Source organism: Protobothrops mucrosquamatus, unplaced genomic scaffold, assembly GCF_001527695.2.
Source record: "Protobothrops mucrosquamatus isolate PMUCROS unplaced genomic scaffold, P.Mucros_1.0 scaffold1719, whole genome shotgun sequence".
NCBI lineage: Eukaryota > Metazoa > Chordata > Lepidosauria > Squamata > Viperidae > Protobothrops > Protobothrops mucrosquamatus.
In genome coordinates, this window is record NW_015387867.1 from 235,421 (window position 1) to 250,874 (window position 15,454).

Here is a 15,454-nt window from a genome sequence, read left to right on the forward strand (position 1 = left end):
AATAATAATAATAATAATAATAATGGTGCTTTCTTGTAATAAAACCACAATCTAAAATGAAGACCGAAAAAGGTTTCTCAACCCCCAGGTCATCTTGCAAATATTCTCTGCTCTAAAGAGTTGTCTCAAGTAATTGCATGGCATGACTTCCGAGGGCACCATCACCGTCTGCAACTAGATATAAAAGGAAATAATTGCTAAATGTCAAAGCCCCTTTTTAACAAGTGGTGCTCCTGCAGAAACAGCAGGGTTTTTTAAAGTGCTCGGACTAGAGGAGGGTGAACTGTGGAAAGGGCAGGTTATGTTTCACCAGGAGAAGATCGGAGGTAACAGATGTCTTCAAATACATCACACAGAAACGGAATTATTTTGCTGTAATGCTCCAGACAGTCAGTTTGGCATAGTGGCTAAGGCAGAGGTAGGCAACCTGGGCTCTTTTATGACTCGTGGACTTCAACTCCCAGAATTCCTGAGCCAGCCATGCTGAGGGGAAAGGGAGAGGTTTCCAAGCTGAGCCGTGCTGGCTCAGGAATTCTGGGAGTTGAAGTCCACGAGTCATAAAAGAGCCAAGGTTGCCTACCCCTGGGCTAAGGCAACGGGAGAGAAACTGAACTGAGTTTTAGTCCCGCCTTGGGCATGAAAATTGATTGGGTGTCTTTGGGCCAATCACCAGGAGACTAAGAGTTCTAGTCCTGTCTTGGGCATGAAAACCGACTGGGTGACTTCAGGCCAATCACCAAGAGATGGCGAGTTCTAGTCCAGGAGTAGGCAACCTTGGCTCTTTTATGACTTGTGGACTTCAACTCCCAGAATTCCTGAGCCACCATGGCTCAGCATGGAAACCTCTCCCTTTCCCCTCAGCATGGCTGGCTCAGGAATTCTGGGAGTTGAAGTCCACGAGTCATAAAAGAGCCAAGGTTGCCTACCCCTGTCCTAAGTCCTCCTGTTCTAAGCGGTAAGCCTCCTAGACCAGGGGTAGGCAACCTCGGCTCCTTTATGACTCTTGGACTTCAACTCCCAGAATTCCTGAGCCAGCATGGCTCAGCTTGGAAACCTCTCCCTTTCCCCTCAGCATGGCTACCTCAGGAATTCTGGGAGTTGAAGTCCACGAGTCATAAAAGAGCCAAGATTGCCTACCCCTGTTCTAGTCCCACCCTTAGGCATGAAAACCAAGTGGGTGACTTTTGGGCCAATCACCAGGAGACTGTGAGTTCTAGTTCTGTCTTGGGCTACTTGCAAAGGGAGAAACCCATTTCTATGGAATCTAACTATGCAAGCAAACAACAACAAGATCACAAATCCACTTTGGACCAGGACGGCCAGGGCCAAACATGCTATCTGAAGCTGATTTATTTCCCTACGCTAAAGTTTTGCCTTAAGAGCCAAGCCTGTGAAACGTAAGACTGTTTTTCAAGCTGTGCGAGGCACAGCCGTGAAAATAAAGCCATGTGTTCGGTTTTAAAAATAAATAAATTGCACCAGGATATAAAATATAGGTCAGAAGTGGCCCTAGAGTGCAGCAACAGCAGGATTATGCTGGATTTAGCTATACTGTTGTCTTTCATTGCGAGGGTTGGGAGAAAGCTGAGATAGCATTTTTATACACTTCGTATCGGCAAAGGAATACAATTCTAAAGTTTTTATATTTGTGAGAAAGTATTACAGCCTAATGCAGGACTATTCATTCACTGGTCTCATTCCATCTCCTTCTTGTCTTCCATAAAGTCAGAATTTAAGACACATTTTTATATTTAGTTTACCCTGTCTTTTTATTTGTATAAATAAATCAAGACAGGGTACATGCCTAATATTTTATCCTCTTCTTATGTATACCCTACAACAGGGCTCTTCAAACTTGGCCCTTTTATGACTTGTGGACTTCAACTCCCAGAATTCCTCAGCCAGCCTCCATTTTGTTTGTTAGATTTAAGACAGGGGCCTTCAAACGTGGCCCTCTTATGACTTGTGGACTTCAACTCCCAGAATTCCCCAGCCAGCCTCCATTTTGTTTGTTAGATTTAAGCCAGGGGTCTTCAAACTTGGCCCTTTTATGACTTGTGGACTTCAACTCCCAGAATTCCTCAGCCAGGCTGAGGATTGGAATGAGAGAGAGTGATTGGCCCAAAGTCACCCAGCTGACTTCCATGCCTAAGACTAGAACTCCTAGTCTCCTGGTGATTGGCCCAAACTCACCCAATCAGCTTTTATGCCTAAAGCAGGACTAGAACTCATCCTCTCCTGGTGATGGGGCCAAAGTCACCCACCTGGCGTCAGGCCTAAGGCAGGACTGGAAGTCACAACTCCCAGTTTCTAGCCTTCACCACTGGACCAAACTGGCACGTTGTGCCACCGTCAGAGAGCAACGGGGAATCTTCTGTTGGCCATCAAAATGATTATTTTGGAGGTGGAGTGGACTTTATTGTAACTCCTGATATGCACCAACAAAACATTTTAGGTTTTAAAAAAGACTCGGTTGCCTTATTTCAGGGGTAGTCAAACTTGGCTCTTTTAAGACTCGTGGACTTCAACTCCCAGAATTCCTGAGCCAGCTAATCTGGCTCAGGAATTCTGGGAATTGAAGTCCACGAGTCATAAAAGAGCCAAGGTTGACTACCCCTGCCTTATTTGGTTGGATCCTGGTAGGCAAATGTGACTTGGCACTGTCCCCATTTTTAGAAAATACAATATAGAATAATATAGAAACTGCTTATAGGGTTTTATTTTTGACAGTGTGGTTTGGACTGATATTTAAGATTATTATTAACTAGCTGTACCCGGCCACGTGTTGCTGTGGCTCAGTCTGCATGTGTTGTTTTTACGTCCAACAGATGGCGCTGTTTTTTTAAAAAAAACATGTTTTTACCTGTCACAGGTGTGACATCTATATAATAGTAGGTATATAAAAACACGTGCGTATTCGAATGCAATGTTGTGTCAAAATTTCAAAGCAATCGGTGAAGAACTTTCGGAGATTTAAGATTTTGAACAAATGAACATTTACATTTTAATTTATATAGAATAACCTGAGTTTGTCTGTCTGTCTGTTTCCCTCCCTCCCTCCCTCTCTTCCTTCCTTTCTTCCTTCGCACTATAAAGTTTCCTCAGGGTATATGAAAAAAAATGGTGCAATGGTTAAAGCATTAGGCTAGAAACCTGGAGATCCTGAGTTCTAATCCCACCTTAGGCATGAAGACAGATGGGTGACTTTCTCTCAGTCCTAGGAAGGAGGCAATGCCAAACCACCTCTGAAATCTTGCCAAGAAGGACTTGCCCAGGAAGGAACAGAATAACACGAGTTGGAAGGGACCTTGGAGGTCTTCTAGTCCAACCCCCTGCTCAGGCAGGAACCTCTATATACCATTTCAGATAAATAGCTTGTCCAATCTCTTGGAATTAGTCTCCAGGAATGAAAAATAGTCCCCAGGAATAAACAGTGAATGAGAAGAAGAAAAAAAACAGAGCAAAGACTGCCTTAACTCTACTTTTCCCACAGCACCCCAGATAAATGATATAGGAAAGGAATAGAAGGAAGACTTCATGCAATTAGTGGGACAGGAGGCAGGAGGATGGAATTAGAAGCGGACAACTTCACCCTGTTTTCTACAGAAAACTCTAATTTCTGGATAATCTAATCCAGGGGTGTCAAACTCAATTTCATTGAGGACCGCATCAGCATTGTGGTTGCCCTCAGGGGGCCGGGTGGGTGCGGCCTACTGGGTTGGCATGGGTGGAGTGGGATGCGGCCTACTGGGTGGATGTGGCCAGCTCTACATCGTTCACGTCAAGGGTGCCTGTGGGGGTCCTGGGCAGGAGTGGGACAGATCTGAGGGTCTCTGGCAGAAGGGGGTGGGACCGGGGCAAGTTCCAAGGCATGGTCCACAGTGGAGCCTCACTGTTCCTCTCAGGCCATGCGGGGTGGGTGGGTCTTATGGAGCTAAGACTGAATGTGTTTCAGCATAGATGGCCATCACAAAATTGTACATTGTCTCCCAGCTGGCCTGGGCCAGGGCCAAGGCAGAGGGGGGCCGTTCCCTCACTGTTTCCAGGATGGCTTCGCGGGCCACATGAAACCACTTCGCGGGCCACATCCGGCCCCCGGGCCTTGTGTTTGACATGTCTGATCTAACCCAAGAGATAGGCCAACCTTGGCAATCATTACTTTAATTTGCTTTTATCTGCATTTACTGTTCACTGCCTTTGCTCTCTCTCTCTAAAATTTAAATTTAGACCGTCAACTTCCACGTGTTGCTTTATGCTCATGCTCATCTACAACTTGTCTCAGACATTAATAAATCTGCTGCTGCTGTCGTACGGTAGCACTAGCAGCCATAGATATTGCTATGGCCACTACTATGATCACCATTATTATTTTATTAAAGCAATAAGCTATTCCTTATCAGGACCGCTTTTTCTTTTAGATAGGTCAAATATTTTGCTAGCACTCATCTAACAGCCATTAATAAAATCTTAATGCTATTGTACCTGCCGGATTTTATTTTAGAGAACAAGGACAAAGGCCGTATATATTATTTTATTCTTTTAATAGCCTTCTGTCGTCTTCTGTTGCTTTAGGTTGGGTGGCCAACTGGATAATTTGATATTTACAGCCACCCGATAGAAGAATTCAACATGCTAACCATTATGTCAAAATGGGTTTGGAGATTCTCAGTCATCCTAGTCATGGATGTCCCAAAGGTGCTTTTTCCAAAAAGTAACTAACTAACTGGACTTTGTTTTTTTCTTGAAGATGTTTTGCTTCTCATCCAAGAAGCTTCTTTAGAACTGAAGAAGCTTCTTGGATAAAGAGGAAAACATCTTCAAGGAAACACAAAGTCCAGTCAGTTGGCTTTTGGAAAAAGCACCTTTGAGGCATTATGTCAAAAATAACTTGAATGCAAAAAAAAAAAATGGCCTCCTCCCCAGACAAAACCCAAAATACATATGTTGTACATAGGATGTTTTAGGTGTGTGTGTCATGTATGTGTTTCACTTTGAGAGCGGGCAACTAAATTTCATTTTTGATGTGTGCCGTTGTGTCCGCAGTAAAAAAAAAAAGACAATAAAGGTTATCTTATCTTAAACTGCACCAAAAAAGAGCAGCTTGGGTGTGTGACAGGTCTGGCTCCGTCCATGTCTTGGCAAGCCTCAAAAGTCACAAATGAGGTCATACAGATGCTCTAGCTTGGGTGGGGAAGCAACATAAGTTGTGAGGTGCAAGTTGATAGCCCAAACTTGAGACACCGTACCAAAATAGATGCTGCAGGCTGCTGAATTTTTAAAAGTGAGACAGACTGCAAGCACAATCAGTTCTCAGTCAATCCCTCTATACTTGCCCTATTGAACATGTCTTCTGAGAAAGAAAGAGATTGAGAGAGAGAGAAAAAGAGAAAAAGGAAGGAAGGAAGGAAGGAAGGAAGGAAGGAAGGAAGGAAGGAAGGAAGGGATTGAGAGAGAGAGAGAGAGAAAGAGAAAGAGAAAAAGGAAGGAAGGAAGAGATTGAGAGAGAGAAAGAAAGAAAGAAAGAAAGAAAGAAAGAAAGAAAGAAAGAAAGAAAGAAAGAGTGAAGAGACAAGCAAGCCAGCCTTTTCCTGAATATTCTGTCTTTCATAATACTTTTAGATCAATGTTTCCCAACTATGGGAAATTTTAAGACGTGTGGACTTCAACTCCCAGAATGCTGGCTGGGGAATTCTGGGAGTTGAAGTCCACGCTTCTTAAAGTTTCCAAGGTTGAGAAAAACTGTTCTAGATTAAGCTATCACTTAAGCAACTGTGATTTCCCGTTAGCTCCTTGAGGTAGTCCAAGACAAGAAGCGTAACCATGAACACTTAACTCGATCTTTATTGTAAGGTTACATTAACAGAATATTGCAAGTGCCCCTACCATCTCTTACTTTTACTCTCCTGATAAGTAGGGAGGATCCCTTCTGCTCCACTTTCTCCATCCTTCCTCCTTTGGGCTCAATTTTCCTTTATCAGACTTTTGTCTAGGCCAGGGGTAGGCAATCTTGGCTCTTTTATGACTCGTGGACTTCCACTCCCAGAATTCCTCAGCCAGCCATGCTGAGGGGAAAGGGAGAGGTTTCCATGCTGAGCCATGCTGGCTCAGGAATTCTGGGAGTTGAAGTCCACGAGTCATAAAAGAGCCAAGATTGCCTACCCCTGGTCTAGGCTGTAGCGTTTCCTTCTGCCTCACAAGGTCATTTTCACTTAACATTATACTTCCTGGCTACATAAACAAAGATTGCATTAGGGTGTCCCCATTTGCTCCAGTTGGGACTCATTATTCATGTAGAACAGCTAGGCTTAACTAGCATCTTCCACATATGCCGGGATTGTAAGCTTTCAGAAGTCACAGCCTAGCAAATCCTTTGCCAGTTTGGGAAAGAAGAGGTTTAGATATATCAATAAAGGAGAATATCTATAACTCAGGGATGAAATGAGAGGTCCTTGGTACTCTCTGAGCTGGGTTGTTTTCTTGCAGATGTTTCATTACCCAACTAGATAACATCATCAGTATTAATAAGGAATGGGGTTTGTTCTCAATTTATACTCTAGTGCAGGGGTAGGCAACCTTGGCTCTTTTATGACTCGTGGACTTCAACTCCCAGAATTTCTGAGCCAGCCATGCTGAGGGGAAAGGGAGAGGTTTCCATGCTGAGCCAGGCTGGCTCAGGAATTCTGGGAGTTGAAGTCCACGAGTCATAAAAGAGCCAAGGTTGCCTACCCCTGGTCTAGGAGGCTCACCACTTAGAACAGGACAACTTAGGACAGGGGTAGGCTACCTTGGCTCTTTTATGACTCGTGGACTTCAACTCCCAGAATTCCTGAGCCAGCCATGCTGAGGGGAAAGGGAGAGGTTTCCAAGCTGAGCCAGGCTGGCTCAGGAATTCTGGGAGTTGAAGTCCACGAGTCATAAAAGAGCCAAGGTTGCCTACGCCTGCTCTAGTGGTTTGCCCTGTCAGTACAGATGGAAGTGGTCTTAAGAGATTCTTTGGTTGACCTGTTTACTGTTAGCTTGCTTGGCAGTTCCTTGACTGGGTTTAGATACAAGTTCAAACATTGCATTGCATTGCATCCTCAAATGTACTGTAAACTCACAGGAATCCTCCAAATTAGAAAGAAATATAGGAAATCCATAGACAAACCCAATTGCCAACCTCACTGGAACAGAGATGCAGATTAACCCCTTTGAAAGGCAACAGGTTGGAGATGATTATTTTCGACAATCATTACTTATGCCAAACACAGATAGCACATGCTGCCTCCACACATTACATTTGTGTCCTTCAGAATGCATTCACAAGGTCAGGCTTTGAACAAAAGGTAGCAGGGGAACATTGATGCAACTCCCCCAGATGTTATTTCTCTGAGATTCTTTTTTCTTTTTCTTTTTAATTTCTCCTGAAAGAGAAATCTTTGTTGCGCCGGTGTTATTTTGATGTTTCCATAGTGCCTTTGCAGAGGAAGCAATTTTTAAGAATATGCATTGTACTTATCATAATCAAGACTTGTTTGGAGATCACTTGTGGAGAAATAAGTCTCTTTTTTACGACTCCTGCTTCATAGTTGTCTTGGCTGAGAGAAAACACAAAGGGTTTTCTCCCAGCAGTGTACCGCAGCAGCCAAAAAAGCTAATATAATCCTTGGTTGTATAAACAGAGGCATAGAATCAAAATCACGTGAAGTATTAGTACTGTTTTATAAAGCCTTAGTAACGATTTGGACGAGGGGATAGATGGGGAACTCATCAAATTTGCAGATGACACCAAGCTGGCAGGAATAGCCAACACTCCAGAAGACAGGCTTAAGATACAGGAGGATCTGGACAGACTTGAACATTGGGCGCTATCTAACAAAATGAAATCCAATGGTGAAAAAAGTAAGGTTCTACATTTAGGCAAGAAAAACCAAATGCACAGGTATAGTATAGAACGGTGGTACCTTGCTCAACAGTAGTAACTGTGAGAGGGATCTCGGAGTCCTAGTGGACAATCACCTAAATATGAGCCAGCCGTGTGCTGCAGCTGTCAAAAAAGCCAACACAATGCTGGGCTGCATTAACAGAGGGATAGAATCAAGATCACGTGAAGTATTAATACCACTTTACAATGCCTTGGTAAGGCCACACTTGGAATACTGCATCCAGTTTTGGTCACCGCGATGTAAAAAAGATGTTGAGACTCTAGAAAGAGTACAGCAAAGAGCAACAAAGACGATTAGGGGACTGGAGGCTAAAACATATAAGGAACGGTTGGGTATGCCTAATTTAATGAAAAGAAGGACTAGGGGTAACATGATAGCAGTCTTCCAATATCTCAGGGGTTGGCACAAAGAAGAGGGAGTCAAGCTATTCTCCAGCCATTCTCCAGCTATTCTGAAGGCAGGACAAGAAGCAACGGATGGAAACTAATCAAGGAGAGAAGCAACCTAGAACTAAGGAGAAACTTCCTGACAGTGAGAACAATTAACCAGTGGAACTCCCTGCCTCCAGAAGTGGTGAATGCCTTTGCAAAAAAACAACAACAACACCTTTCCAGGAACCATCAAGTTAAACACAACCTCTAGAAGAGAGATTTAGTTTTCTGAAGGGTGAGAGAGGAAGAAAAAAACAAACAAACCCTGAAACCAACCATGCTAGAACTGATGCAGCTGAAACCCTGAAGGATCTCTCAGAAGACACGTGGCCAGGCACAAGGGCAGCTGTTCTTTGTGCATGGCTGGAAAATGCCGCCATTCGGGGGAAGATTGTCTCTGGAGGGGGCTTAATAAAGTATTTAGGGCGTAGGAGGAAAACAAGGATTCATTGTAAAAAGAAAGAGGGGGAGGGAGCATATCAGAAACAGCTTTGATGTCTCCCATCCCAGGAAGAAAAAAGAAAAAATAGGAAAAGTTGACATCTTTCATTCCAGAGGACTGTTTTGCAAACTGAGAAGGGCATCTTTGCATATTTGTGTGTACGTGTGCATGCACACATGCGCCCCATGTTGGACCATGTGAAAAAGACCAAAGAAAGCCTCATATTGAATAAGATTTGCATAGCAATAGCAATAGCATTTAGACCAGTGGTGGCGAACCTATGGCACGGGTGCCAGAGGCGGCACTCAGAGCCCTCTCTGTGGGCACGCACGCTGTCGCCCCAGTCCTAGGCCTTCAGCTGGGTTTTATAAAACCTTTTCGCTTTAGGCCTCCGCCGCCGTGTGCAAAAAAAAAAAAAAGGTTCAATCAGTCAATTTCAACTTCTCACGGGAAAAAAAAGATCTTGCAAAGTTGGAATTGATTGATTGAACTTTTTAGTCCCACCCAGTCTGCCGTTACCACCGCAGCCACGCCCACCCAATGGGCCACGCCCACCCGGCACTCAATGATGCATAAGTGGGTTTTGGGTTGCAGTTTGGGCACTCAGTCTCTAAAAGGTTCGCCATCACTGATTTAGACTTATAAACTGCCCCATAGTGCTTTACAGCAGGGGTCCTCAACCTTGGCAACTTTAAGACTTGTGGACTTCAACTCCCAGAATTCCTCAGCCAGCTTTACCGACCTCGGAAAGAGGGAAGGCCAACCTGGAGCTCCATCAGGATTGAACTCCAAGCTGTGAGCAGAGTTTGCCTGCAACGCTGTACTCTAAGCACTGTGCCACCAGGGCATAAGTGCTAGCCACTGGCTGCATTGCCCTGGCAGGTTTTGATATCTCCGTTATCTCAAAATGAAAGAGTAGAAAGAATACCAGCCATATCATTAGGTTTAAGAATGGCTGCCCACGTTATCTCTGACCTAGTGATCTTTGGACACCAAAGGCTACAAAAAGACTCTAGCAAGTGGGGGAAATGTAAACAAAAACCAGGTACTTACTATCATATCTGGTGGACATGCCCTAAAGCTAAAAGAGTTTGGTCAAAAATACACATATGGTTAGAGCAGACATGTCAAACACAAGTCCCGGGGGCTGGATGCAGCCCGTGAAGTAGTTTCATGTCACCCGCGAAGCCATCCTGGAAACAGTGAGGGAACGGCCCCCGCTGCCTTGGCCCTGGCCCAGGCCAGCCGGGAGCCAATGTACAATTTTGTGGTGGCCATCTATGCTGAAATGCATTTAAAAAACATATAGACTTTAAGACAGAATTATTTTTGTTAGGCATAATAATAGGAAACTATGAGAAAGAATGTATATGCTTAATTTGACATGTATTAATTGCAGCAAGAATAGTATTTGCTCAATATTGGAAAAATGAAAACCTACCAACGGAAGAAGAATTAATTAAAAAAATTTTTAGACTGTGCAGAAATGGACAGATTGACATTGAAGATAAAAGAGAAAGAAGATTCAGTATATTTTAGAACATGGGACAATTTTTATCAATGGCTAGAAAAATGACTACGGAGAAAGGAATGTAATATGTACTATGTAGCATGAAATATGTCTTAGTAAGAAGAAGACTATCGGGTGAAGAGAAGATTTAAGAACTATATTATCAACCAACATATCGATTATGAAAATATGGAAACTATGTACCATTAAATATGTATTAGTAAGAAGAAGACAATCGGGTGACGAGAAGATTTAAGAAATATATTATCAACCAACATATTGATTATGAAAATATAGAAACTAATTATTATTGATCGTTTTTTAAACACATGAATCCAGATAACATGCTGTTTGCGGGACCATCAATCAGGATTACAATCTATATTTTTTTTCTAGTTGAACCACAAGGGCATCTCCAGAGAATTCCACTGAAACAGTAATTCCATTTGCAAAATGATTGACACAACCTAGCGTGGCAATGTGTGAAGGCCCATTAAGCTATATAGCCGTAATTCTCAGTCTTGACTTGCTACATCTTTAAAATGCAGTGCAGTTCAATTTTTACAAGGATATTTAGTGTGGAGAGTGAGTGAACTGCAAAGATAATGCCAAATTCTTCTAGTTTCTATTCTGGCATCAATACACCAAGATTGAGTCTTATTTTTTTTTAAAATAAGACTTTCAAAACATGGCCCATCCCTATACTGAAGTTAATATTTCTGCTAGTCTTGTCCAATAAACTATCGTGAAATTTCTTGACCTTTTGTTTTCTTTCAATTGCAATTCTCTTTTTCAAAATAATAATAATAATAATGATAACGTTGGAAGGGACCTTGGAGGTCATCTAGTCCAACCTCCTGCTTAGGCAGGAAACTCTATACCATTTCGGACAAATGGCTGTCCAGTTTCTTCTTAAAAACTTCCAGTGTTGGCGCATTCACCGCTTCTGGAGGTAGGTTGTTCCACTGGTTAATTGTTCTAACTGTCAGGAAGTTTCTCCTTAGTTCTAGGTTGCTTCTCTCCTTGATTAGTTTCCATCCGTTGCTTCTTGTCCTGCCTTCAGGCACTTTGGAGAATAGCTTGACTCCCTCTTCTTTGTGGCAGCCCCTGAGACATTGGAACTCTGCTATCATGTCCCCCCCTCGTCCTTCTCTTCATTAAACTAGACATACCCAATTCCAGCAACCGTTCCTTATATGTTTTAGCAGTTAGATGGAGAATAATTTACACCGTGTCATTATTCAGTTCTAATGAAAAGTTCTTTAAGAGCTCTTCCCATTTGTCCCCCAACTCTGCTTTTGGGGGCCTTCGATCAAAAGCAATTTCAAGGTGACTGAAAAGATGCAACTGGGACCCCCTTTCAGCTGCCAAAAATACAAAATCCTCCATTTCTCCAGATTTGGTCATATTCAGGATTGGGGTTTTATCTTCCCAAACTCAGTTCTGTTCCATCAAGATTATGTTCTACACCAGGGGTCTTCAAACTTGGCAACTTTAAGACTCGTGGACTTCAGCTCCCAGAATTTCTCAGCCAGGAGTTGAAGTCCACGAGTCTTAAAGTTGCCAAGTTTGAAGACCCCTGTTCTACACCAGTGTTTCTCAGCTGTGGCAACTTGAAGACACGTGGACTTCAACTCCCAGAATTTTTCCCCTCTGGTATGCTGGTGGGGAATTCTGGGAGTTGAGGTCCACTCATCTTCAAGTTGCCAGGGTTGAGAAATACTTGTCTACACTAGGGGTAGGCAACCTTGGCTCTTTTATGACTTGTGGACTTCACCTCCCAGAATTCCTGAGCCAGCCATGCTGAGGAGAAAGGGAGAGGTTTCCATGGTGAGCCATGACCTTTCTTGCCGCAGTTGTTAAGTGAATCACTGCAGTTGTTAACAACACAGTTGTTAAGCAAAGCTGGCTTACACCCAATGGAGGTTTTTAAGAAGAGATTGGACAACCATTTATCTGAAATGGTATAGGGCAAGTCTTTTATGACTCGTGGACTTCAACTCCCAGAATTCCTGAGCCAGCATGGCTCAGCTTGGAAACCTCTCCCTTTTCCCTCAGCATGGCTGGCTCAGGAATTCTGCGAGTTGAAGTCCACGAGTCATAAAAGAGCCAAGGTTGCCTACCCCTGCCCTATACCATTCAGACAAATGGCTGTCCAGTCTCTTCTCTTAGCTACAAGTTTGAAGGCAGCTTTTCCTCACTATTTTCTTTAATAGACAGTTTTTATGCAGATTTTCTCAGTCATGGTTTTCTTCATATAAATATTAGTTAAAAACCAACTATTTTCTGTATATGACAGGGGTAGGCAACCTTGGCTCTTTTATGACTTGTGGACTTCAACTCCCAGAATTCCTGAGCCAGCATGGCTCATCTTGGAAACTCTCCCTTTCCCCTCAGCATGGCTGGCTCAGGAATTCTGGGAGTTGAAGTCCACAAGTCATAAAAGAGCCAAGGTTACCTACCCCTGGTCTACACATCTGACAATTAATAGAAGATTCAGCAGAATTAGTGGAGATTCCTGTTGCTTTTTTTAAAAAAATATTTAAAATAAAATAAATAACACCCATGCAGAATTCCTCTCTCGCCTTGGTCTTCCAGCAAGCTCTTAAAGTACAGCACTCTCTTGAGCTTTGCAGCTAGTTTCCGGTTTAAGAAGGTAGTAGCATGGCTGAGGAAACGAAAGTCCTCTTGATATTATTAAACTATCATTCTCAGGTTCCCTTGGTGTTGATTTGCTTCCTTAAGAGTACTGGAAGTTGTAGTAAAGCTAAATCACACGCCTACAGGTTGACAGACTAAATCAAAAATCAAAAACTGACAATGGTACCAATAAAGGAGAATATTTGTAGCACAGGGTTGAAATGAGGGGTCCTTGGTGCACTCTCAGCTTGGTGGTTTTCTTGCAGACATTCATTACCCAAACTAGGTAACATCATCATCAGTAGGATGCTACCTAGTTTGGGTCATGAAATGTCGGCAAGAAAACCACCAAGCTTCAGAGAGCACCAAGGATCCCTCACTGACAATGATGAAGGCATTCTTCTAATCTTGACCATCTCATAAAACTATCTTGGTTTCAGCCTTGGAGATAGGGCGTAATTTGGTGGCCTTAGAGCAGGGGTGTCAAACTGCCAGCCCGTGGGCTGGTTTCATCATACTGGAGCCGCACCCACCCCATTGCCGGCAATGGCGAAAAAGCTCTGATACGTTGCGTGACGTCACGTGACGTCACGAGTTTGACATGTCTGCCTTAGAGCATCGAAGAGAAGTCCTGCCCAAGCTATTTCCTAAAGCACTTGGCCTTAAGGTGGAAGCTCTCCTTTCTAATGATCTTTGAGGAGGTAGATCAGTGGTCTTCAAACTTGACAACTTTAAGACTTATGGACTTCAACTCCCAGAATTCCTTAGCCAGGAATTCTGGGAGTTGAAGTCCACAAGGCTTAAAGTTGCCAAGTTTGAAGACCCCTGAGGTAGATGAACGCCACCTGAGATAGTGAAACGAAATGTTTAGCAGTTAGGTGGGACCTGAATTTCAGAATCTCCTGCTTATGGTTATGGAAAGAAGGAATGATAGCAACATCTCTAAAAATGATTCATATTAAGTTCTTAGGGCAGTGGTTTCACAGAACAAGAACAGACCTCAGAAGCTCAAAATATATCAGCGGGAAACCAGCAGAAGGCAAAAGAGGAAGCAGAGAAAAAAGGAAGGCGAATAAAAGTGAAAGATAAAGCACAACATGGCTGCTCATCGATTGCTGCTGTAAGGAGTCCTTCCAGACTAAAAAAAATAATAATAGATGCTTGAGAAGGACTGGATAGGTGGACAAAGGGCCAAATCCAGTCTAAACATCTGGCTGACTGTACAACAAATCCTAATAATCACCTTCAATTCCACATACGTTCTGTTTAGTTTTCAAAATGCTGTGAGAGTATCATCCCGCAACATCCAAAATATAGTTACTTATTTATTACAGCAGTAGGATCAAGTTTTCTGAGGAAAGCAAGTTCAGAACCTCGGGAACACTTGCAGCACTAATGGAAAAAAAAAAGGAAAGACAACATCTCTCCAAGAAACTAAAACAAACAGAATGTCTGAAACTTTTTTTAAAAAAACTCGTGAAAACCTTTTTAACTATTTCAAATTTCTCTACCTCATGGACAAGCGCTAGGCTACCATCTTCTTCAACCCAAGAATACAAGAATATCAAGATTATTGAATATGTAGCATGGCACGTAATCCAATCTCTTAAAAACCTCCAGTTTTGGACACCACAATTTCTGGAGGAATCGGTCTGGCTTTTAATTCATTAATTGTTAATTAATTAATGAATTGTTCTAACGCTTGCTGCCATGTTCCACAACTAGAACCGAAACTTCAAAGAAGAACAACATCAGTTTTGCAGGACAACCACTGCCATGGGACTTGCCGCTCCACATCTCAGCACCCTTCAGTTCCCATAGTAGGAAAAGCTTCTTTCAGATGAAAATAGAAGACACGTTTTAAGGGGAATCAAAGGAAAAATGACGCCGTACCTCATTGTCTTGGTGCAGATCTGAGAATTATGGCTAGTTCCTTGCGCCTCTTTTGCTGCGTCGCAACAGTTTGGGTAATTCTGAGTGTGTGTCTTTGCAACCCAAGGTTTCGCGACGGCCTCTCCGTTTCCTTTGTGGTTGCGTCACAGGCTACAGCTTCCGTTACTTATGAGTTCCCAAGTCCCTTTCACACTAAGTCAATGTTTTTTTCTTTTCTTTCTTGGAAATGCTAGCAGCATTATCAGTGGTTTTAAGAAAGAAACAGGGGGTGGGGTAATTGTCTTCTGCTTCATGAAGAAGCTTTTCAATCTGTTTTTTAAGATCTACATTTCCTACTTTCATATCCACCATGAAAGAAGCATTAAAAAAAAACCTGTTTAAGTTCCTACTCAGTGATGAAACTCAGTTTCGTTCTTAACCCTTGATGATTATTAGAAGTTAGAGGTTACAATCACTTAAATATGAGCCAGCCGTGTGCTGCAGCTGCCAAAAAGGCCAACACAGTGCTGGGCTGCATTAACAGAGGGATAGAATCAAGATCACGTGAAGTGTTAATACCACTTTACAATGCCCTGGTAAGGCCACACTTGGAATACTGCATCCAGTTTTGGTC

General features: G+C 42.9%; 1 protein-coding gene across 1 annotated transcript in view; it reads right to left on the reverse strand.

Annotated features, from left to right (window-relative positions):
* The window catches only part of LOC114923049 (CUGBP Elav-like family member 2), a 115,292-nt gene extending 100,367 nt beyond the window's left edge, over nt 1–14,925 (reverse strand). The window contains exon 1 of the mRNA XM_029285447.1: nt 14,842–14,925. Within this exon, the coding sequence (XP_029141280.1) occupies nt 14,842–14,846 (5 nt within the window). The 5' untranslated portion in view covers nt 14,847–14,925. The remainder of the gene's footprint in view (nt 1–14,841) is intronic.
* Between the last annotated feature and the right edge of the window lie 529 nt (nt 14,926–15,454).